Consider the following 20896-nt stretch of genomic DNA (forward strand, 5'->3'; position numbering starts at 1 on the left):
CATAAAGGCTTTGTCTCTTTATGTGCCCGAATTGATTTTTTTTTAAAAATTAAAATTTTTCTGGTGGAGAAAACTCTTATTTCAAAGAATTGCCGTGACTTTATCGGGGAAGGGAACATAATTGAGGAAATGTAATTCTGCAGATGAAAAACTGGTTTGACCGGCACCAAAATAGCCTGTTTCCGGCCTCTGGTAAAACACATAACATGGGAATGCAGACACAACATTTCTTTTTTATTTTCTTAAGTGTCATAAACATCAGGTGAGGTTGTAATTGCGTTTTTTATTTACTTTAAGAAAGTCAAGACATCTGTCCAACTAATCTGCGGGTGAATACCACTCATTCGATTAAGAACGTTTGAAAAATCTTCAAAAAGGAAAAAAAAAACGCCTTGCAGCGAGATCACCGAATCACTCAGTATTCATAATGAATGCAGTATTTCGGTTTTTGACGAAAATTCCAGAAAGGCCTGAAACTGCCGTTGCCGCAATAGCAAGCTCCCCCGGCTAGCAAGAAAATATTCATATAAATAGAGGGCAAACACTTCTTAGCATTCACGTCATTTTTGCTTTCGGCGAGGGATTAATAAACTAAACAAAGATTCCTAGGATCTACTGAGACAAGTTTTAATCAACGAATACTCAACGTACAAACGAAAGCGAATGAGAACTGGGTTATTAATGTACGGTATCAACGTAGAAGTAAATCTCTTAAGAAGAAAGTTGAACACAAAGTTGAATATTTTCAAAATCATCGGAAACGTAAGGAGAGGGCTGTTACAGAAGACAGCGTCGCATCAGAGACGGTCGACTAGGACATGGCCGGAACGGACGTCTATGTGGTTGTTTTTCTCAGCACCCTTTCAGTTTTAATCGTTCTATCAAACTTCTGTGTTTGTCTCTTGGTTTACTTAAAGAAAGCCTTACGAACGAACACGAGTTGGTTGATGGTATCTCTTGCTGTGTCGGACATATTAACAGGAGGAATTTTATTGCCTGTGTTCCTCATCAAGCCCACTTCGGTTGTCACAAGCTATATAATATGCATAATATTACTCTCTGGTGTTGCTAACCTATGTGCGGTGACTTACGAACGATATGTTGCTGTTATCAAACCTCTGGAATACCCGTTTAGGGCACCGAAGATTCTCAAAAGAGCACTGATACTTTCGTGGCTGCTTCCAACCATTTACTCTTTGCTTCCCTTGTTCTGGGACACGAATCCAGCCCTCAAAATTCATAAAGCTTACATGGTGTGCTTGGAATGTTGTGGCGTCGTTGTACCTTACATCTTCATTACTTTTGCCTACATGCGAATATTCAAGCAAGTTCGACGAAGTTTGACAATGAAAAAAGATCTAAAATCTTTCAGGGTGCACAGGAATGAACGGAAACGAATATCATCGGACGCCAAAGTGGCCAAAGTTTTCTCCATAGTTGCTTCAACTTTCCTACTCTGCTGGCTGCCAATCATGTACATAACAACCGCAAAAATAATAAACAGGATTGACGTCATTCCTGGTGCTCTGCCAGTTGTTTCTTTGTTCACCGTGGCGACAGGCTCATTAGTGAATCCACTCATGTACGCCTTCCTGAAACCGGATTTCAAGATGGCCATTCGGAATTGCTTTACGAAGGGCGCTCTCACAGACACAGCGTTGACCATGGGCAATACGAAAGGACAGGAACGATCAAGACGAAGGACCGGATTGGGCAATTCACCAAAGGAAAATGATTACTTTATAAACGATACGTCCCAGTGTTCATTAGACTGCAAATTATGAGCAGTGGCGGAAATTTGAAAGATGGAGAAAATAGTCTGCGATCGGAAAACCCATAATACGAACAATGAAATGCACAAAATAGAGGTCAGTCTGCCAAGACAAGACAAAACTGAAGCTAGCCAATAAGTATAATAAGATTAAAAAAGGTCAAAAAAGAACAGGTCCGCGTTTAGCTCTATCGAGATGGTTTCTTTCCTTTATTTGTATAAATCTACTAGCGTTCTATCACGAATGCCTTTCTCTGATTGGCTACGCTGTCAACTATCTATTCTGTGATAAATAGTAGTAGTAGCAGTGTGACCTTGCTAACAAAATAACGGTCGCTTCTTGGCGTTTTCGAAGTGTCTGTGAAGAGGATTTCCGTAAAGGTCTGAACGACTAGTAGATTTATACGAAAACGATTGGATTATTCGCTCTCGATTTCTCTGCGTGATAGTTGACTCGGGCTGCGCCCTCGTCAACTATCACGCGATAGAAATCGAGAGCGAATAATCTATTTGTTTATTAGAAGCTGCCTGCGGGACAACAAAATTGCTTAATTCTGGTTAGCAAAGCAGTAAATAAAGTAAATAGAATGTTAATCATGAGCTTTGGAATAGAAAGCTTTTTTAAGTTAATTTAAAGGAAACCTCTACTGACAGAGGAAAATAGAAAAAAAGCAACTAAATGTTAGAAAAGCATGGATACAAATACCGCTTGCTCTGATTTGGGTTTTATTATATCTTGGATTTTATGAATCTTTTTGGATCTTGTTTCGTCACAGAATTGCCCTAAAAAATAATTAGTAAACAAAACTACAGGCAGGAAGTTCGAACGGCAAATACTCTGAACGCTTTCTTTAATTCTGCGCCACAAAGCTACGTGCTCCTAAGTGTGGACATTTGTCATGGAATATTATTGTTCGCATGCATTGGGATGCTGGAATGCTTCTGAATGATCAGCAATGTAATCCCTGGGGGAAACGCGCGACATTTCGCCTGTCTGGCGGAATTTTGTATGTTAGCTGGTGGCTTATTGTCAAGATCTCTTCTCCTTATTGCCCAATCAAAATTGCGCACTAATCCCAGGAAAAATCGCATACTAATCCCAGTAACCCTAATCTTCATTAAAAACTTCAGCTCGATCCAACTTTACTCCAACTTGAAATGTGAAGGTGGATGTAGGCGGGCAATCACACCTTCACTGGAAGGCCTTGTTTTGTATTCACTAATGTCCTGCTCCTGAACTAAATTACCTGATCCATTCATACAAAAATCCGCAGAAATACAGTAGCATTCTAGCAGCTTTTCAGCTACATTGCCATAACGAGAGAACGGTGAGTAAAAGCAAACAGCTAATTGTAAGGTGGTATAATACACTTTGTCTAGCCCTTTTAAGGACGGGGGCGGGTACAGATATTTGTGTAAGGACTCAAACGTGGGCTACGTTTAAGCATGCACTTACCAAGGGGTGGGCTACTGAAATTACTTTCATGATAGATTTGATTTTTTCAGTCCCCCATACCTTACGACCGTCCCTAAAGGACCAGTTGACTAGTGTGAGATCATATCCTAGTAACGGACTCTAAAACAAGTGGCGGCAAAAATGAATTTCTCTAGCTTGACAGTTTTAAAAAGAGTCGAAGGAAATCAGCAGGGTGATCTCAAGTTGACTGATTTTCATGATGTATGACCATGACAGCTGCAGTAACTCAACCTTTTTCAATATATTTTTTTCAATATTTTGCAAAGCGGTAAGAATCTTAAAATTGTCGCTCACCAAACAGAAAGGACCCTAAAACCGCCGTTCACCGAAAGGAAAAACCTCAAAATCGCTATTTGCTAAACGATAAGAACTTTAAAAACGTCGTTTGCCGACCGGTAAGACCCTGAAAATTACCATTCGCCAAACAGTATAATTCGCCAATCAACTGCTTTAAAAAATTAATCGCTGTTTGCTGGAAGACCCTCATATGTTACCCTCGTAACGACGCTTTTAGTACGAACTTGCAAAAATGTCAGTGTTGTTTAAGACGTTTTAAATTAAATCTCGATTTACATTTTACTCGATTTTTGGTAATTGCATGAAGATATTCACAATGAAATGTTGTCTACCCATTAGTCATGTGTCAAAGATATTGTGGTTATTATGCAGAACGGGATACATCAATTATTTTGGAACAAAAATAAAACAAAAATAAATAAAATAGTTGCTATAATAAACTGCCGATATACAGTCTGATATATGAGGGCCTCTCGGGAGAAAAAGAGCATGTTCTCTGGATGCCGTGAAAATTTCACTTTTTCTTCCTTTTTCCCTTGAACTAAATTCCATTGTTCCCTAAATGTTTTTGTCAAAGTTCCGTTTAATAGCTATAGTAGATATATCTCTTGTTCCCTGAAATTACTTCCACAAATATCCCTTGTTCCTAAAAACCCCTCGAAGGTCCTCTTGCATAGTGGACAGTGGACGCATGTCTTATATATTGGTTTCACTTTTAGTTCGACAGCATGTTAAAATCTGTTGAAGAATTGCTACGCAAATAACTGAAGTAATCATGAAAAACGTATTATTTCCACTTCACAATTAGTTTCAGCTATATTTCCGCACTATATGTATGACGCATGGCTTTCGGGAAAAAAATCCAAGGTCAACATATGTGTAATGTGAGAAGGTAACCATCGACTAAAAGGTGTGATATTCCACCATGTTTTTATTTCCCTCAAATACAAGTCGCTTTGTATTTTCGATATAGCAAACAATCTTAATATTCATTCTTACTAAATATTAAATCCGAAAACCGCAGATGAGGGTAACGTAGTTAAAACGTGTAGACTGTTTGTTAGTTCGAAATTTAATTTAAAAGTTCTTTTTTTAAGAATACTTTTTCGCTAAAAAGGAAGCCGAAATCCAATTTTCAATTTTCCAATTCGTGAATTACAAATAGCAAGAGTTTTTTTTTTGACAAGTGCGAAACGTTAGTGCTATTTGTTTTAGCTGTCCGTGATTTACAACTGCCACGAAAAGTAATAAAAAATTCATGGTATAGGTAAAAGCGTACCAAATAAAGAGCACCTTTCTGTGCATTCTCATTGGCGGAAAAGTGTATTTTAACACCTTGATTCAAATGTAAATTTGAATGACGGATCAGAGAGGACCCACTTTGGGTTATTATTACAATTGTAAGGAACTGCGATATACCAGCAGAAATCAATGTATATAACGTAAATTAATCACACTTTAGACAATCGTACATCGGAGACAGTTCCTCATAATGTTTATAGAGGAGCTTGTGGAGAGAGAGAATAATTGTTCTCGCAATGGCGAATTTTGATATTTTCTTCATGACATTGTAGGAGCCGGATGGTGTTTTGAAGAAAAAAAGCTCAAGTTTACAATAAGAAGAAATCATCAGCAAATCAAGTCGTGCGTCACGGCACAAGTGAGCACAATGGCTGAAAACTCCGTTGTCGATGCTTTGATAACAATTTTATCCGTACTAATCGTGCTTGCCAATGTGACCATATGCCTTCTGGTCGTCACCAACAGATCTCTTCGGACGTACACCAATGGATTTCTTGTGTCGCTGGCAGTGTCCGACATTTTACTGGGAGGTGTGCTGTTCCCGGTAATTCTCACGACCCCGGAGTCGATTGCCAGTGGATATCTGATCTCGGTGGTCTTGTTGTCAGGAGTGGCCAATCATTGCTGCATCACATTTGATCGATTCATCGCTGTCCGCCATCCATTCTTTTATGCATATCTAACAGAAAAATACTTTACGAAAATGCTGCTGACAGCCTGGATCGTGGCAGTTGCGTTCTCTCTGCTTCCACTGTGTTGGAACACCGACCACACGCTTCCCATCCATCAAGGTTACATCTTCGTTGAAATATTGGTGTTTGTCTTCATTCCGTACCTGCTCATTTTTATCGCTTATTGCTTGATTTTCACGAAGCTCCGCGAGCACTTCAAACTGCTAAAAGAGACGAATGTCTCCATACCAAGACGGGAGCAAACCAGGAGGCTTGCCACGGAAGCAAAAATTGCTAAAGTGTGTCTTATTCTGATCGCCACGTTTGTACTCTGTTGGTTGCCAATCATCTACATGACTTCTGCAACAGCGGTTGGTAGGTTCGAAATCGTGCCTGTTATTCTACAAACTGTTTCTAAATTTACACTAGCTTTGTCGTCTTTGATAAACCCTCTACTTTATTCTTTTAAGAAGGAAGACTTCAGAAATGCGCTGAAGAAGGTTTTAAAGCGAAATGCGAACGGGCAGATTCATCCGGCTGTTACAGGGAACAATATTCAGCCCGTACAGGAATTGAACATGACTCAGTGTGGTACAGGTTTACAGTAAGGAAAAGTACTCTATTCCAGTAACCAGATGTCACAAGTCATTGGTTAACTTGAAGACGCTTGACTGCCATTTTTTTGTTGTTTCGTATTCGGGAATCTTAATATGATTGCATGCTTAAAAGTGGTAATATGACACCAAGTTTTGGTGACTGACCGCAAAAACGTCAATCAATCAATCAATCAATCATGGTCACCCATGGTCATCAATCGATCGATCGACCGATCGATCGATCAGTCAGTCAGTCAGTCGATCAACTAAACTGATTTTCCCCTGGTTTCTGCGATTTGGCTGAAAAGATACGGCGAGTCTCTCTTCCACCGAGAAAAGGCGTTCCCTTAAATCGTCTGCGAACAATTTTTTCTTTAATTTTTTTTTTCTGTACGATTCGTTAATTTTTCTACCACGACTCTTTGAAGCAAAACTACGATCGTGTTTCTCAGAGAGTGAGCCGTGGTGGTTAGTTTTAGTTGGACTTGTAATATAGATTACTACAGTTAGTTAACTTTAGATTGCCTTGGAATGTCTGTCTAACTGACAAGATCAGTAAAGGGTCACGTTTCTGTCAACGTTTGGTTATATACTGTTCATTATTTAACATCCTCCTTACAGAGGTTGGAAACTAAAACGTGCTAGAATGGAGAGAGGAAAAATTGGGGTTTCGCCACATACATCCACTGTATATTGAATTATCAGCAAAGTAATAAACAATATTTATTTTTATTTTCAATTTTCTTAACCGGGCAATTACCCCGTGGGAGGGGGAAGGGGGGTACTTCCAGAAAAATTGAGTGGGGGTGTGCGGCCCTCTTCCCAAAACCCTTACCGTATTTATGACCAAAATCTCCGATATCCCCTACCCTATTTATGACCTGACCAAAAATCCGAAACCCTATTTATGACGTGACCCTTAAATCAAAACCCTGTTTCAGACCTGCGTTATGATTGGTTCCCTAGTTCAGACCAATGTTAAGTTACCATAAACATAATTTGTGAAGGGCTTTTGTTGTTTTTCTTTTCGATAATGATGAAAAAGTGGCTTCTTCTTAAAAACGTACCGATATGAAGGTTAGAGTGCAAAAACCATACCCTATTTATGACCAAGACGGCTGAAGAACCATACCCTTTGGGGCCGCACATACCTATATAGCCCATATAAGGGAGTACTCCCCCTCCCGGGGCAATTACCTTTTTATGTCTTTGACATATCTGTTATAAACTACGAATCAAAGCCTTTCGGGAATTTAAACTCCCTTGTTCTTTTGTCAAAGTTTCATTTTCTCACCTATGTTATTTTTATATTGCAAAACATTCTCAATTAAGGGACCTCTGTAAATATTTACATTCAAGATACAATAAACCTTAAATAAAATTATCAGATATTTAGCTCTAAAAATAATGACTAAAAACTCTAATTATAACTCCAGGCTCGAATAACCTGCAAAAGTCAAATAAAAGCCGGATTCATGAAGCTAAGTTTGAAATAAGCGCCGAGGGCGTTTAATCGAGAAAATACGGTTTAATACTGACCTTCCGTTTGGAAAGTTTTCACTCGTACCGTTATTAATGTTCCCAACCTCGTAAGCAATGGCTAAAAAACCAGGACAAGACACTTTTTAACATTTTTGACTTATTCCCGTAGTCAAATAAGAAATCAGCCTGTGAGATGTTAGGTCAAAAAGCTGATGTTCCGTAATGATTATTGTGGACAATTATGGACAAATAACAACAACTAAACAATATTCTTCTGCTTTTCTCCAAAATACGGAAACTGACGCCACAAAATCTCTTACAGTGGCACCAAAGAGTACCATTAGTCATTATCTACAATACTATGCCTTGAAGCTACTAGATTTTATAATTTAAGAAGATGATAAACTAATTTTAAAACAACATTGTCGCTAATTTGATGCGCAGGTTTTGGTTGACATAATGCACTTGGCAGTCGAATAATCTTTGTGAAATGAACGTTGTCACGCCCTTCGGTCCGTCACTATTACTGCTGATAATAATAGCCTTTGATTAGTACAAACAAATAGAACTTAAGTATTACAAACGCGTAGGTATAGGCGAGGCTATAATTCTTATTCAGTCTCGATGCCAGATGGAACCGTAGGATTCTTGCTATGTCTCGTTGCAATTGGAGTAGATTATAAAGAAAGGACAATTGAGACGTTTTGATTAAAAAAATTATGAAGTTTGGTCGAATACAAAAGACAGCTATTCCTAGTTTTGGTCTGGAAGTAAATAATATTTTATTTTTCTACTCATTGTCTCTTAGCTGTTAGAATAATCTGTACTTGGAACGTTATTGTCTTTGATTTTGCTTTAAAGATATCAGGCTTGAATAATTATATTACAACAATAGTTATTCTGACAAAAATTTCAATATAACGAAAGTTGCGCTTTTTTGTATAGTTTCTATGTGAATATCTTTATACTGAATCTTGTATGTTGAATTAAATGAGGAATAGTGGAACCCTTCATTACTTTGTGAATTTTCTATGTCAACCTTTTTCACAACCGGAATGTCACATCAAAAGTACACAGCCTGTGTTACTGATGTTTATTTGGCTTAACTTTAAGCAAACTTGCATCTGACCATTATCCTAAAATATAAAATATTACATTTGAGGTCTGAATACGATATCAACATGAAATGTAAAGTAGACGAAATTTATAACAAGGTACTTTCATTTCCTGAAGTTCTGTGGCATTATAGGTTAATCGCGCACCGTTTGACGACAATTCACTAAATTACCTTACCTAGGAGATATAAGGATTAATTCTCGTTTAGCAAAGTAATTCAAGTTTAGCTAAAAATTATTATATTGAGGTATATTAAAAAAAATTGACCCACACCTTATCATAAAATGCCATGTACCAAAAAGCTGGTAAATTAATGGAAACCTTACGAGAATTTATCCCCAGTTGAAAGATAATTGAATCCCCAACCACTATTTCTCCTTATACTTATATACCCTTGCCAAAGAAACTTTGCAAATTCGTGTCAAGTGCTGGACGATGAGCTTATAATGCGGCATAACTTCAGGAAATGAAGATTTTGCCTTTTTGTAAGTCTCTTCTTATGACCCACTCCTTGTAATAAATAGTGGTGATATAAATAAGACATCCTAAATTAATGGAAACTTCTCAACAATTTATCCCCAATAGAAACATGACTTAATTCCCAACTATCACTTCGCTTCATTCAATTATCGAACTCAAAAAACCTATTGTAAAAAGGACCTTATGTAATAATCAAGTCAGAAAAACACTTAAAAACATATTCAAATTTGTCGACAAAGTTGTTATCAAATCTTTCATCTCCTTCTTGTGCATTATTCAATTTCTTTAATTTCTGCATCTCTCTGCATGTCGGGATTATGACTGAATTCGGTCACAAAAACAAAAAAAGGCAAGGACAAGGTTGTCGCTCCCAAATAAAAAAAGCTCCGCGATTTCAGTCGCTACATCCATTATCCCTAACAAGGCAACCTAACAACGTAACACCGATTTACGAAATTGAATCGTCCATTATTTATGAGTACATTTTTCTGAATTTTTCATAACAATTGAAATAGAGTTGATTTACATCACAAGGAGACTGAAGCTTAACGAAAAAAAAAGAAAACCACTCGCGCAGAACTCGAAGTTTATTCTTCTCGAGAAAAGATATGTCGTTTCTTTCTTTTCCGCTTACAAATGTGGACAAAAATGTCAAATAACATTTGAATGCAGGATTGACGTTGAAGGTGTGTCATTTGCCCGGAGGCAGGAAATGAAAATAGAGTGTACCGGAAAATCAAACATGAAGCAAAAACCTATCGGCTCGAAGCTCGACATTTAACTTGTAAATGTGTTGAGATTTCTATCACTTATTTCCTCACCCACGTCAACAAAAAGATTAACATTTGTTTAGCATTTCTATAGATCTTATTAGATTTCAGTCAAGATCGGACATCCAGTGTTCAATATCACTGACACTGAAGACGGGAATAAACAACACGAGCAAGTTAAACAGCTTCATCAAGACGACCATTTCTTGAGTATTTCCGAAGGCTCGAAATGCGTGATGTCTCCTGGAGTTTGGTTATTTTAAGCTGTACATCGGTGTTCATAGTAGCTGCCAACGCTATTGTCTGTGTGTTTGTTTTGACGAACGTTCGTCTTCGCACTTACACCAATGGATTCCTTGTGTCGCTGGCCGTGTCTGACATTCTCACCGGTGGCCTCTTTTTTCCTGTTCACCTCAGTGGACCAGATTCTGTCGTGGCCTCCTCAGAGGGCTACTTGGTTGCATTCGTACTGCTGTCTGGAGTTGGCAACATATGTTTGGTCTCATGGGATCGCTACATCGCTGTCGCCAAACCGTTTGACTACAAGAAAGTAGTGAAGTGCCACTTTACAAAGCTGATAATAGTAACTTGGGTAACTGCCTTAGTGATTTCTTTGTTACCCTTAACATGGCAAACAGACTCGAATGTTGTAATTCATAAGGTGTATTTGTTTTGCCTAATGGGGTTCTTCGTTGTTATCCCTTATGCTGGCGTATTTTGTGCCTACTATCAGATCGGTCAGCACCTCAAAAAACATCGCCGCAAATTTCGGAATCACTCCACCGCGTCTCTGTCGTCAAGAAAGATGAAATCAGAGGCTAAAGTCGTCAAGGTGTTCCTCGCTATAGTAATAATATTTGTGCTATCATGGTTGCCAATTATTTATATGACAACAGTTGCAAGCGTAAACAGGCCAGACCTAGTTCCGGTCGCTCTTCAGGAAGTGTCCCTTTTGACGGTGGCTCTATCCTCCTTGGCAAATCCCTTGCTGTATGCATTTATGAAGGAGGACTTTCGGCGAGAATTCAAGAAGGTGTCATCGCGACATAGGCGATCTCCTGTCTCAGCAAACGCCATCGAAATGAAAACCTCAACGGTAGCATGCACCGCTGAAACGTCACGTCAATATCTACAATTTACCTAAAATATTGGTTCTCATAGACCTGTATCCTCAATAACGGACAATGTAAAATGTAAAAGATTTGTCTAACACTGGTGCATGACAGTGCCAAGGGACAGAATGTGTTTGAGCGGGAAGTAATTTGGTAGAGCAGAGGTCGTTCATTAACCTTAACTTTTTTGTCTGATCTGCTCTTGACAGAAATGCTGTGTGAAGAGACGAAGTTCTTCGATGTAAGTTCTAGCAAGGGAAGATTGGTGTACACCCACCTACTCAATTGGAGGGCCTGTTTTCTGGTTAGCATCTCGAACTGAAATTTAATGGAACCTGAACGTTATTCGAACGCTTTCTATAACCACTAACCTACTTGAAAAAAAGTAGCTACTGCCCTTTCAAGCCAAGCCCAACAATGTTCTAAAGCTAGACAACAAGCTGGAAGATTTGGCCAAATGGAAAACGATTTCAGCTTTCGCAACGCTAACTTGCGATATAACCTTTATTTCTGAGCTGGCAGAAATGCTGTGTGGAGAAAATGAAGTCATTCACCTGCTTAGTGCTTCACGAAGGATGTAACTGAAGTCAGGGTAGATTAGTCTATACTTACTCAGCCACACCATCGGAGAGTCTGTTTGCTGGATAACGTCAGTAACACCTACATTTTAATGGAACCGAGCATTGTTCGAATGTTTCCTATAACACACCTACGAACTTTATCAACAAGTTACAGACCCAGCAACAGACCTGAAATTTTAGCTGTCTCGCTACAGCGCCCTTAACCCTACGCCCGCTAATAGAAGGATTCGGCTAACATGGTTACATCCTTGTTGCCACCCAATTCAGATCACGTAATGATTCATTTAAGAGGTTACAATTGTGCAATTTGCCACACCCATCTGCTTGCATGGGAGTATGTACAAACAGAACGATTGTAACCTCCCAAATGAATCATCACATGATCTGAATTGAGTGCAACAAGGATGTAAACAAGTTAGTAGAAACTGTCTATGATTTCAAACCAAAAATCAACCTTAAAGCTTTGTTGGTAGGATCGAAATTCCTGCACCTAACTTGCGTCTCTTCCTCTACAGCAATTAAAAGTGATACCTGATAATTTTTCAGTCGAGAAGAATAGACACTTAACAGCACAAAATTTCTCCACTGGAGTAAGTTTTTCATAGAACTACATCACTTACCCACAAGTTTGCGAAGAGGGCATGAAGACTTCCGAAGATGATTCTAGGAGTTCCAAAGATTTTCGAACATATCGGAACGATCGACAGCAATTATTTCCGATGGTCTCACATTCAGCCTCTTTTCTTTGATCACATTAAGAACATACAAACAAGTTGTTTCCAGATTTCCCCATGTAACTGAGTCAAGTATGATTTCATTGTTTAAAGAATTTGTTACCTCGCTTCCTCCTTATGGCCGAAGCTAACGAAATCGCGTGACACTAATTGTAATTCTAGTCGGTCCATTTGTGTGGCTACCTATGCAAATGCAGGAGAACGAGACGGGTTCTATATTTCCTCCTTCGGGCTCAAAACTCCAAACTGGAAAACGCCAGAGAACAGGCGATTAGTGACAAATTTATCAAACTGTAGTTTATTTGCTTAACGCCGCCGAATTAAAAACCATTCATTGATGGATTTATCTTCAGGATGTGAAAGACTTGTCAACACCTCAAACCCATGGTTAGTAATTTCTTGTAGTATTGCTCTAGTTGACGAGTCGGCCTGCTCTTTATCAAAGGAAAATACGAGGGGACTAGAAATAAAGTCGTGTCCTTGAAAAATCTCCTGTAAAATGTGTTTCTCGCCGAACACTGTCAAAAGCGTTTCCAATCCATGCTTGTCCCTGTCCAGAGTTAAGCGAATCACTTGATTTCTCACCACGTTTCTTTTTAATTTGATTTTCTTCAGGGCGTCGATGAGTCGAGGAATTTGATAGAAATCAGCCTCTTCGGTGAGTTGATCGAATTCTTGGAAATTGTCCGGTAAATTTAACTTGGACGAGCGCAGGAAATTTAAGACATATCGAAACATAGGTCCGTCACGATCGATGAAAAAATTTCCTCGGGTGTCTTTCGCCACCGACCGTCGTCCGCTAAACATGACTCCCAACATTGAGTCTGGAAACCTTGTAAGGCTGGCCAATGATGTGGTGTAAACATTACCACCGACGTTTATGTCGATTATGGATGGGAAATCTTGAACTTTATCCATTCTTCTTACGCTGCCAACTTGCAAAATAGAGGATCCAACATTAATCTTCGTTTGACAAGGGTAATTTTATACAAGGTCAAATAATCTTAACATGAACGTACTCTGGAACACTGACACACGAATTCAATTTCATTAATTAAGCAGTTTGTAAATATTACCATTCTGTTGAATGTGCCCGTAACTACGAAGTTAGCTTGGAATGTATAAAATATATATCTCCGATTAAACTTTATCATTACATACTGAGATTTCACGCAGGTTCAGTGAGTGGACTTGAAGCCTTCATTGTCAATGGCAAAGGAAAGTAAAAGAAGCAATAAAATCACCCAAGGCATGTACTTACAGGTTGTAAGCAAGGAATGAACTATCCTTTTTTAAACAAATATGGCGGCGAAGCTCTGTAACAATCTCTTCATGAGAAACTGTCATGAAAACGAACTTGTTTTATGATTTGTCACGCCAGTTCTCAGTCACGCTAACCTGACTTTGCATCGCATTAGAGACGCTACAATGCCTTATAGCTCAGTTGGAATTCTATATTTTTTTGCTACTTGGAGAGACGCAAGTCCATTTCTGAAATGCAGACAGGGTAGATAATGCAGCAGTACACATGATGCGATGGCTTTAAAGAGTACAATTTACTGAGAACTATACTCTCGAAAAAAAAATTACGTCCCATTGATTCACCCATGTACCAGTTAATCATTGGCGTATGACGTGCTATGGCCACTGGTTGTTGATCTTTCTTCTGTTAGCTTGCCTTATCGCGGGTTAGCCTCAAAGAGAAGTTGGAAACGTTTTGATGGGCTCAGGAATCAGCTGATTTTTACAGCATGCTCTTAAAATTGTACAGCCCAGTTCGAAAGTGGGGAATTCAGGGAGAAAATAAGGGCGGGTGTGAGTGAAGCATTGAGTTTAACGTCAAATCAATCAAATTTTAAAACTGTAGGGTCACGAAACTCCTCCCTAAATGATAACCAATATGAAAGCCTTTATATATCAACACCCCTAAACCTTCCGGCCCTCCCCCATCACCTGTCTTGAAAGACTCTCATTCGGACACGACTTTGGGCGAGTTAGGGAGAATGATTCCAAGACAACATCGGAGTAAATCACGACTAGCATCAATCAAACCATAGCACTGTTCGGAAAGAGTAAAAGGTCAGAGAAACCTGGCCTTACTAACCTGTACCGAGGGAAAGAGAATTTACCTCAACAACGCATCTACATTTAACTCAAGACATATTTATACCCATGTTGTATTCTATTCACCGTTAATGTTTACATTCTGAAATTGGATCATTCTTCTAAAAGTTTTGTTATTGATCAAAATGTGATATCATATAATGATGTAATACAGAATGAGCAATATCGGCAGAACAACAGCCGCTCCCCCCAAAAAAGTATAATACCATTTCATTTGTTAATTAAAATCAAGTATATTACTAATCAGTCACACTTTATCGCCTAAATGTAGATAAACAGATATTTTACCGAAATGCCTTCCGCAGCAATGTTCAGTCAAATTAAAAAAAAAAAAAGTTTAACACAGTTGCCTCTCTGTTTCAATTCCGTACCGTTGTTAGACCACCTGTTACTTTTGCTAGCTGATTATTATTTTCTAACGAAGACCCATACTTGACTTGCGTTACCGTCCAAAAAGAAATTTGACATCTTCACTTCAAAACCCTCATCGACGACATGTTGTAGAAAAGCATCTAGCTGTTCCAGTTTGATTGGGATTTGAGCTTGCCCTCCTTCGACAATTCCCTCTCTTGTCTTGACGTTATAAGTAGAACCGCTTGAAATAGTACCACCCAACATGCGAGCATTTGGAACAAGCTGCTTGAGCATCGCCAATCCACCGGCCAAGACCAGCTTTGTCTTCGAGCTATAGAAGAGCCGTAAAATCTCTGGGCCAGATCTGGGGGTCTGTTGACTTTTTCGTGCCTTCTGGACTGCTTCTTCCAAAGGTTTAATCCCATAGAACGTTGCCTCGATCTCAAGTTGTTCAAAATCCTGGAAGTCTTCCGGAAAGGTCAACTTTCTCGTGCGTAGGAAATTGAGGACGTGTTTGAATAGTGCACCGTCCCTATCAATGAAGTAGTTTCCTTTCGGATCTCTGGGTACTTGGCTAATGTCTCCGCTAAAAAGTCCCGCTAGTTTCGAGTCGGAATATTGAGTGACGGTGTACAGAGTGGTGGTGTATACATGGCCACCGACGTTAAGACTCACCACTTTTGGAGGTCCCGCCATACTAGAAGTTGTCTCGACCAGTCGTGTTTGTGGAGCAACTGATGAAAACGTGCATTGCAAGTGAAGTGATTGACTGGTACTACAAGGTCGTTGAGTCACCACAATATCATTGTTTACATTTCTTCCATGTCACGACATTCACATGAGAGCCTTGCACGTGGTTGGGTCACTAACACGAACCAAACCTGTTTTAAAATCTGGTTGGGCTATCTGAAGTTCTATTTAAGTATTCTCACAAAAAAAAAAGGAGAAAAATATATTTTGATCATTTTTAAAGTTCAACGAAGTCGTCGTTGTCAGTATTCAGTGCATGTTTTGAGTTGAGGTGATACTGTGTGGACAACGCCTCAATTCAAGAAATCACTTCATGTCATAATTGCTTAAGTGCAGTTGTAACTGACGTATTATTTTTCAGTGGTTAGCAGCAACAGAAACGAAGGGCAAAATATTTAAAAGAGTAGGCGTTAAACTACTCTGTAACACAGGATAAAAGTATTTCTCATTTTAAGGAAGTTAAATTCTTTTGGGGGAAATACACAATAAATGCTGTGTTGAACCTTTTTACCTGTATGCCAATATCTATATAGTCATTTTACAGATCCAGTTTATAGTTTGTTATGAAGGAAAATTCCTGGCTAGTCAGCTTGAAATGGGAGATATAGCCCACAAGCAAGGCTCAGAACATGAACACCAGAACTGCAATAAATCAGCACATTACAGTACAATGGAGAGGTGCTACAGTAGATAGTAAAAGTTGCCAGGTAAATTGAGTTCTTTGCTGTTCTAGCTTTAGTGGTATGGGATGGAGAACTTATTACGCTTTTAGTTTGGGACTTTACGAGTTAGCCCAGTGTTCTGTATAGATAAGAAGGACCACAAGATTATTGTATCTTGTATAGATAATAATCGTGATCGCGGGAAGGTTTTTGTGCCCTCGAGATACAACAGTGCTCCAACTACAATCCTTTTGGAAAATTATAATGAGAAAGTATACGAATGATAAAAAAAAAAAACCCTGAAGAAGAACTGTTTTAGTCAAAGAGGGGACTTTATCTCATAACAATCCTAAAATAGTTCATGGTCACACAAACCTCTCTCAAAGGACAATATATTAATGGTTAATTACCATTTTCACGCTACTGTTTGCAAACAAATTCAATTCACATAATTCTTTTCTTCACGAGAAGTGCAAGAATTCATTTAAACGTGTCTTCTCTGATGAATAGCATTTGGTGTCAGGCTCAAACTGAAGAAGACTTCGCTGGAAACAACTTGATTCGGACTATGAGGTTCTGACTCTGAAAATTAAAATCACAGTAATTCCGCTTGCCTTTATCATACACACAAGGTAACATCAAATTTTTGGTAGACGAATCTCAATGTATTTTTTAAACGTTAGTTTCTGATCTGAAATAAAAGAATTTCGTTTATGTTTGCTGCTGCCAGCTTCCCTTCGCATATACCTAAGCGTATCAAGAGAAATTGGTGGAAGTTCGAGAATGCTTCTGTCCTGATGACTTTGTTCGTGTTCAGACACATTTTCATCGAATGCAGTGCTGTTGTTCATCATAACTTGGACCAAAGCCGGCGCCACAAGTCTTTTTGGAGTGACTTCTAAGCCTGGGAACTCTACAGTCTGTTTTTCGACGATCGCATTTCTTTGCTCTGCCAGACAGCATTCGGCGCAAGGACCTATAACATCACAATATTCTCTTCCAAATAAACATTTAGAATAGCGATCGGCAAACTTCGAGGGCGCACGAAATTTAATTTGATTGGTGAGCAAACCACCACATGTAGCGCATTTGAGTTGCTGTGACAGGTTGGGTGACTTCTTGTTGTTCTTGTTGTTCCACGGTCCCATCTCACTCGACTTAAGCTTGTGTTTATGCCAATATTGAATGCCACCTGATAATTTATCGGAGTAAGTTTGACAGCGGAATCTTTCCCTTGCGTTCACTTGAGACGAAATAGGCATCCATTCTTTGCCTTTCCCCGACGAAAGATGATCATCGACCAACTTCGGAAGTGTTGAACGTTGTAAACACCCCTTGTAAGGCATATTTTCAGCTCGGTTTGGACGTTAGTAGCTCATTACTTCCCATTATTAGATTGTTTGACTTCATCAATTACGAAAGCGCTGAAGCCGCAACGTTTGACAGAGTTTAACAAAATGCGTTCACACGGGTCTGAAGACTAAGTTAGTCTAACCAAGAGTTCACCCACCGGGATAGCTTCTTCATCAAGCACGATATATGCCTTATCTTGTTTCTCGATGTTCTTGTTTACCATTTGCTGGAATGGCTCTCCTAAGTTACCGACTAATTAAAAATGCGTTTTCAATCCTCAATGCGATATTTGCAATTAATCCAATATGACAATTGACTAAAAGGTCACGCTTGACGAGAGAGCGGATTACAATTCTTTGTTCGGTAAAACAATATTGATTTCCGGTAACAATAAGCCCCCTCACCTTTACCCACCATACTAAGCTAAAGGGCTGATTCCAACTTTCAATGATATTTTATTCTAAAGGATTATATAATTTCTTTTTAAAATTGCTCTAAATTATGTAGATATTTTTAAGCATTTTGCATTTCATGGCATTTCCGACTTTTGTTCCTAACAAATTTACGTGTCTACTGAATGTAATAGTGGGGAAAGGGAAATTTGATTCTTTAAATGCCTTAAGGCATTTGTATCTCAGACGGATTGTTTCCAGTCGTATCATCAGCGTGGTGGCTTATTCGTTTTCTTGATGATCATTTTTCCAGTATATCAGTTTAAAGTATTCTAATGAGGAGAAAAAGGGAATTTCATATCCCATGTACTACGAAATACCTCAGAAGTGGAATAAAAAAAATAATAATTGTGTCGTGATTCATGGACTGAGGGGGTTCCGCTCGGCAATGACCGATTTGCTGTCTGGTTTTCGGGCGAGAAAATAAAACAAAACTTGGTTATAACTCCTAGTTTTAATAGCTAAAACAACAAACGAAAATTGGTCTACGCAACAGATAGAAATGCGTCTGCATAGCGGCACGCATTCGTAGAAGAGAGTTCCAAGCACTTCTTAGACTTGTTTTTCTGTACGGCGTAACCCTGCTGTGTGATGTTTTGATGCTGACTCCTCTTCAGTCAAGCGTGAGGTACTTCAGTAGCTATTTGCGTTTAAAGTCGAAGCATGCAGACACAAACGCATCCATTTGCCTCACGCGATTAGGCGACTCGTTAAAGATTCAGGATATTACTGTCTGGGAGTGCGGCGTCAGAATGCTGACAACCTTGTGAAATCAAATCTCAAAAGAGTCATCAGGTCATCTCGTTGATTCTGAACAATTCTGATCGACTGAACAGCTACACTGAGTTACAAACGCGGCAGTTGCAAACTCTCGGCCGTCATGCGTTTTAAAACACGATTGACTACGTATTCTTGAATGTTTCTTACGTTGCCTTCCATTGCTTTTTATTATGAAGATGGCAAACCAACAAGATTTAGACAACTGGAGACTGAAGTCGATAAATGGGAAAGAAAATTACAAGCGGCAAACAAGAGCGGCAAAGGATGGAAACTCTTACAACCCAGAGTCAACTAAGTTAGAGCACTGCGATTTAACTGGCTCCCGCTATACGAACAGTAAAACAGAAAGGTTTTTACCGTCTATTCACAATAAAAGTCAAGGAGAGCGTCACAGGCCAGGTTCTCCTTTTGGAGCCGGGAATCGTAAAGGTAGAAGCAAGAGAGTCCTCGAGAAGAAAGCTTCATCAAAAACTACTCAAGTACGGCAGATAATGCCAAGAAGCTTTATGCAGTTTTGGATGCGATATAAACCTTCTCTCGCGATTCAGTCGTCAAACATTTCCCAAGACATCGATGCGTTATCGATTGAAGTCATTCGACAACACAATGAACCTTACGTGGTTCTTCCTTCGTTACGAAACGAAAGCAAGTAATTGTTTCGTCAGTTCATAGACCAGTCATCCTTCGTTGCGTTTGCGGAGTCGCAAGTGTCATTAATGTAATTCATAACAGCTTCGATATACTGTCAGGTGGACAGACGGAACAATCGCAACAGAGGACATTGTTTATACGGGCAAGACAAACTCTGAACAGATACGAAAATAACTGCATGGCAAAGAGAAATAATGTTCAAATTGCGTCTGGGGTACTGAAAAGCGTTAGATAGCAGGAAAATTTAGTGACTGACATGGAGGCGAGGAATTTTGTTAGATTCATTAGCCATTTTGAGTTCTAATTTGCATGGTCAAACGTGAAAAGCGCGCGTGGTAAGCGCGAATCGTGCAAAACACGTTCAACACGTAACATGCGCGTCGTGTTTCACACGGGATTCTCAAATTTAAACCTTTTCCTCGAAGGTACGTTGATTGAGAGAAAAACTGATTTTGTTGCGCTGAACCAGCCTTTGCTTTGTCTGTGGTTATTTCAAGGTGCGATTACGCGTTCAACAGAAATGTCAATGAAAAATGGACTAGATGGTACTCAGAAAACTCTCAACTTAGCACTCTTTTAGCACTCTATGGGATACGGCACAATGCAGAAGAATACCAGCAAGGAATTGTTAAGAGCAGGTCGAAAAAGAGAACACACGATTATATTTTTCGGATTTAACTTATGGAGAGATACAAAAGCTGCTCCAATCAAGGACTGGCATCACACAAGGGGGAGAAAAGAGACCACGGAAGAACCAGTTATGAGTTATCACTATTTTTAAACAAAGATCCCAAAACTGTATTCAAATGGAAGTACATGTATTGTATTAATTTTTGTCAGCTATTTATAACTCAAAGGAGTCTTTGCTCTCTGCTAGTTAACTATTAGTATTTTTTTTTCATTTAAAATTGCATCAAAAAGAACAAGGTCTATAGTTAGTTCTTTGCTGGTAAGTCTTCATCCTTCTTCTTTCCACTAACGGTCGTCACTGGGGAGACGCACGTACGCAATGACCCAAAAAAGGCTGGAAGGACTGACTTATCATTGGATAGGCAATGAATTTATTCCTTGACATTCAAAAAATTATTTTCATTTCGAGCTGTTGCAAGTACCAACAGCCAATTGTATTCATTTCACTTATAAGTTCTGATCGTCAAGCAACTAATTGACATCTGAATGGCGGGTTAAAAGGTTTCCTCTCGCCCATGCAAGCTCCCTTTCCACATTTTCAAGGCGCTTCCAAAGTTCCTTGATGTCCTCGCGCAGTGCTACAATTTTTTGATCATTTGTATTACAGCAAGGTATGAAACTAGCATCAGTATCATCAAAATTGTGCACTTCGTTTTCTAACAAATCCATATCTTCTGTGTTTGAGTTCACC

General features: G+C 39.1%; 6 protein-coding genes across 6 annotated transcripts in view; 3 read left to right on the top strand and 3 right to left on the bottom strand.

Moving 5' to 3' along the window:
- LOC145472242 (octopamine receptor beta-2R-like) overlaps positions 1 to 1784 on the top strand; it is a 5197-nt gene extending 3413 nt beyond the window's left edge. Inside the window, exon 1 of the mRNA XM_081454931.1 lies at positions 1 to 1784. This exon is cut by the window's left edge and continues 3413 nt beyond it. Coding sequence (XP_081311057.1) covers positions 819 to 1784 — 966 coding nt within the window. The 5' untranslated portion in view covers positions 1 to 818.
- Positions 1785 to 4574: 2790 nt separating this feature from the next.
- On the top strand, positions 4575 to 6802 carry LOC145478998 (adenosine receptor A2a-like). The gene has a single exon (XM_081457224.1). The coding sequence runs from the start codon at positions 5215 to 5217 to the stop codon at positions 6124 to 6126; it is 912 nt and encodes a 303-aa protein (XP_081313350.1). The 5' UTR covers positions 4575 to 5214; the 3' UTR covers positions 6127 to 6802.
- Positions 6803 to 8579: 1777 nt separating this feature from the next.
- On the top strand, positions 8580 to 11111 carry LOC145478997 (neuropeptide FF receptor 2-like). Its single transcript, XM_081457223.1, has one exon. The coding sequence runs from the start codon at positions 10192 to 10194 to the stop codon at positions 11104 to 11106; it is 915 nt and encodes a 304-aa protein (XP_081313349.1). The 5' UTR covers positions 8580 to 10191; the 3' UTR covers positions 11107 to 11111.
- Positions 11112 to 12695: 1584 nt separating this feature from the next.
- LOC145479001 (BTB/POZ domain-containing protein KCTD6-like) lies at positions 12696 to 13721 on the bottom strand. Its single transcript, XM_081457227.1, has 2 exons — positions 13651 to 13721; positions 12696 to 13324 (listed from the first exon to the last, which is right to left on the bottom strand). The coding sequence occupies exon 2, from the start codon at positions 13305 to 13307 to the stop codon at positions 12696 to 12698; it is 612 nt and encodes a 203-aa protein (XP_081313353.1). The 5' UTR covers positions 13308 to 13324; positions 13651 to 13721.
- Positions 13722 to 14921: 1200 nt separating this feature from the next.
- On the bottom strand, positions 14922 to 15926 carry LOC145479000 (BTB/POZ domain-containing protein KCTD15-like). Its single transcript, XM_081457226.1, has one exon. It carries the CDS (start codon positions 15561 to 15563, stop codon positions 14922 to 14924), a length of 642 nt encoding a protein of 213 aa, XP_081313352.1. The 5' UTR covers positions 15564 to 15926.
- Positions 15927 to 16072: 146 nt separating this feature from the next.
- LOC145478999 (uncharacterized) lies at positions 16073 to 18060 on the bottom strand. The gene has a single exon (XM_081457225.1). The coding sequence runs from the start codon at positions 17623 to 17625 to the stop codon at positions 16918 to 16920; it is 708 nt and encodes a 235-aa protein (XP_081313351.1). The 5' UTR covers positions 17626 to 18060; the 3' UTR covers positions 16073 to 16917.
- Positions 18061 to 20896: the final 2836 nt, after the last annotated feature.

The sequence above is a fragment of the Orbicella franksi genome, chromosome 2 (genome assembly GCF_964199315.1).
Source record: "Orbicella franksi chromosome 2, jaOrbFran1.1, whole genome shotgun sequence".
Lineage (NCBI taxonomy): Eukaryota > Metazoa > Cnidaria > Anthozoa > Scleractinia > Merulinidae > Orbicella > Orbicella franksi.

Coding starts and splice junctions, on each gene's coding strand:
- LOC145478997 (XM_081457223.1), top strand. CDS start 10,192: ATGCGTGATGTCTCCTGGAGTTTGGTTATTTTAAGCTGTACATCGGTG.
- LOC145479000 (XM_081457226.1), bottom strand. CDS start 15,563: ATGGCGGGACCTCCAAAAGTGGTGAGTCTTAACGTCGGTGGCCATGTA.
- LOC145478998 (XM_081457224.1), top strand. CDS start 5,215: ATGGCTGAAAACTCCGTTGTCGATGCTTTGATAACAATTTTATCCGTA.
- LOC145478999 (XM_081457225.1), bottom strand. CDS start 17,625: ATGCCTTACAAGGGGTGTTTACAACGTTCAACACTTCCGAAGTTGGTC.
- LOC145479001 (XM_081457227.1), bottom strand. CDS start 13,307: ATGGATAAAGTTCAAGATTTCCCATCCATAATCGACATAAACGTCGGT.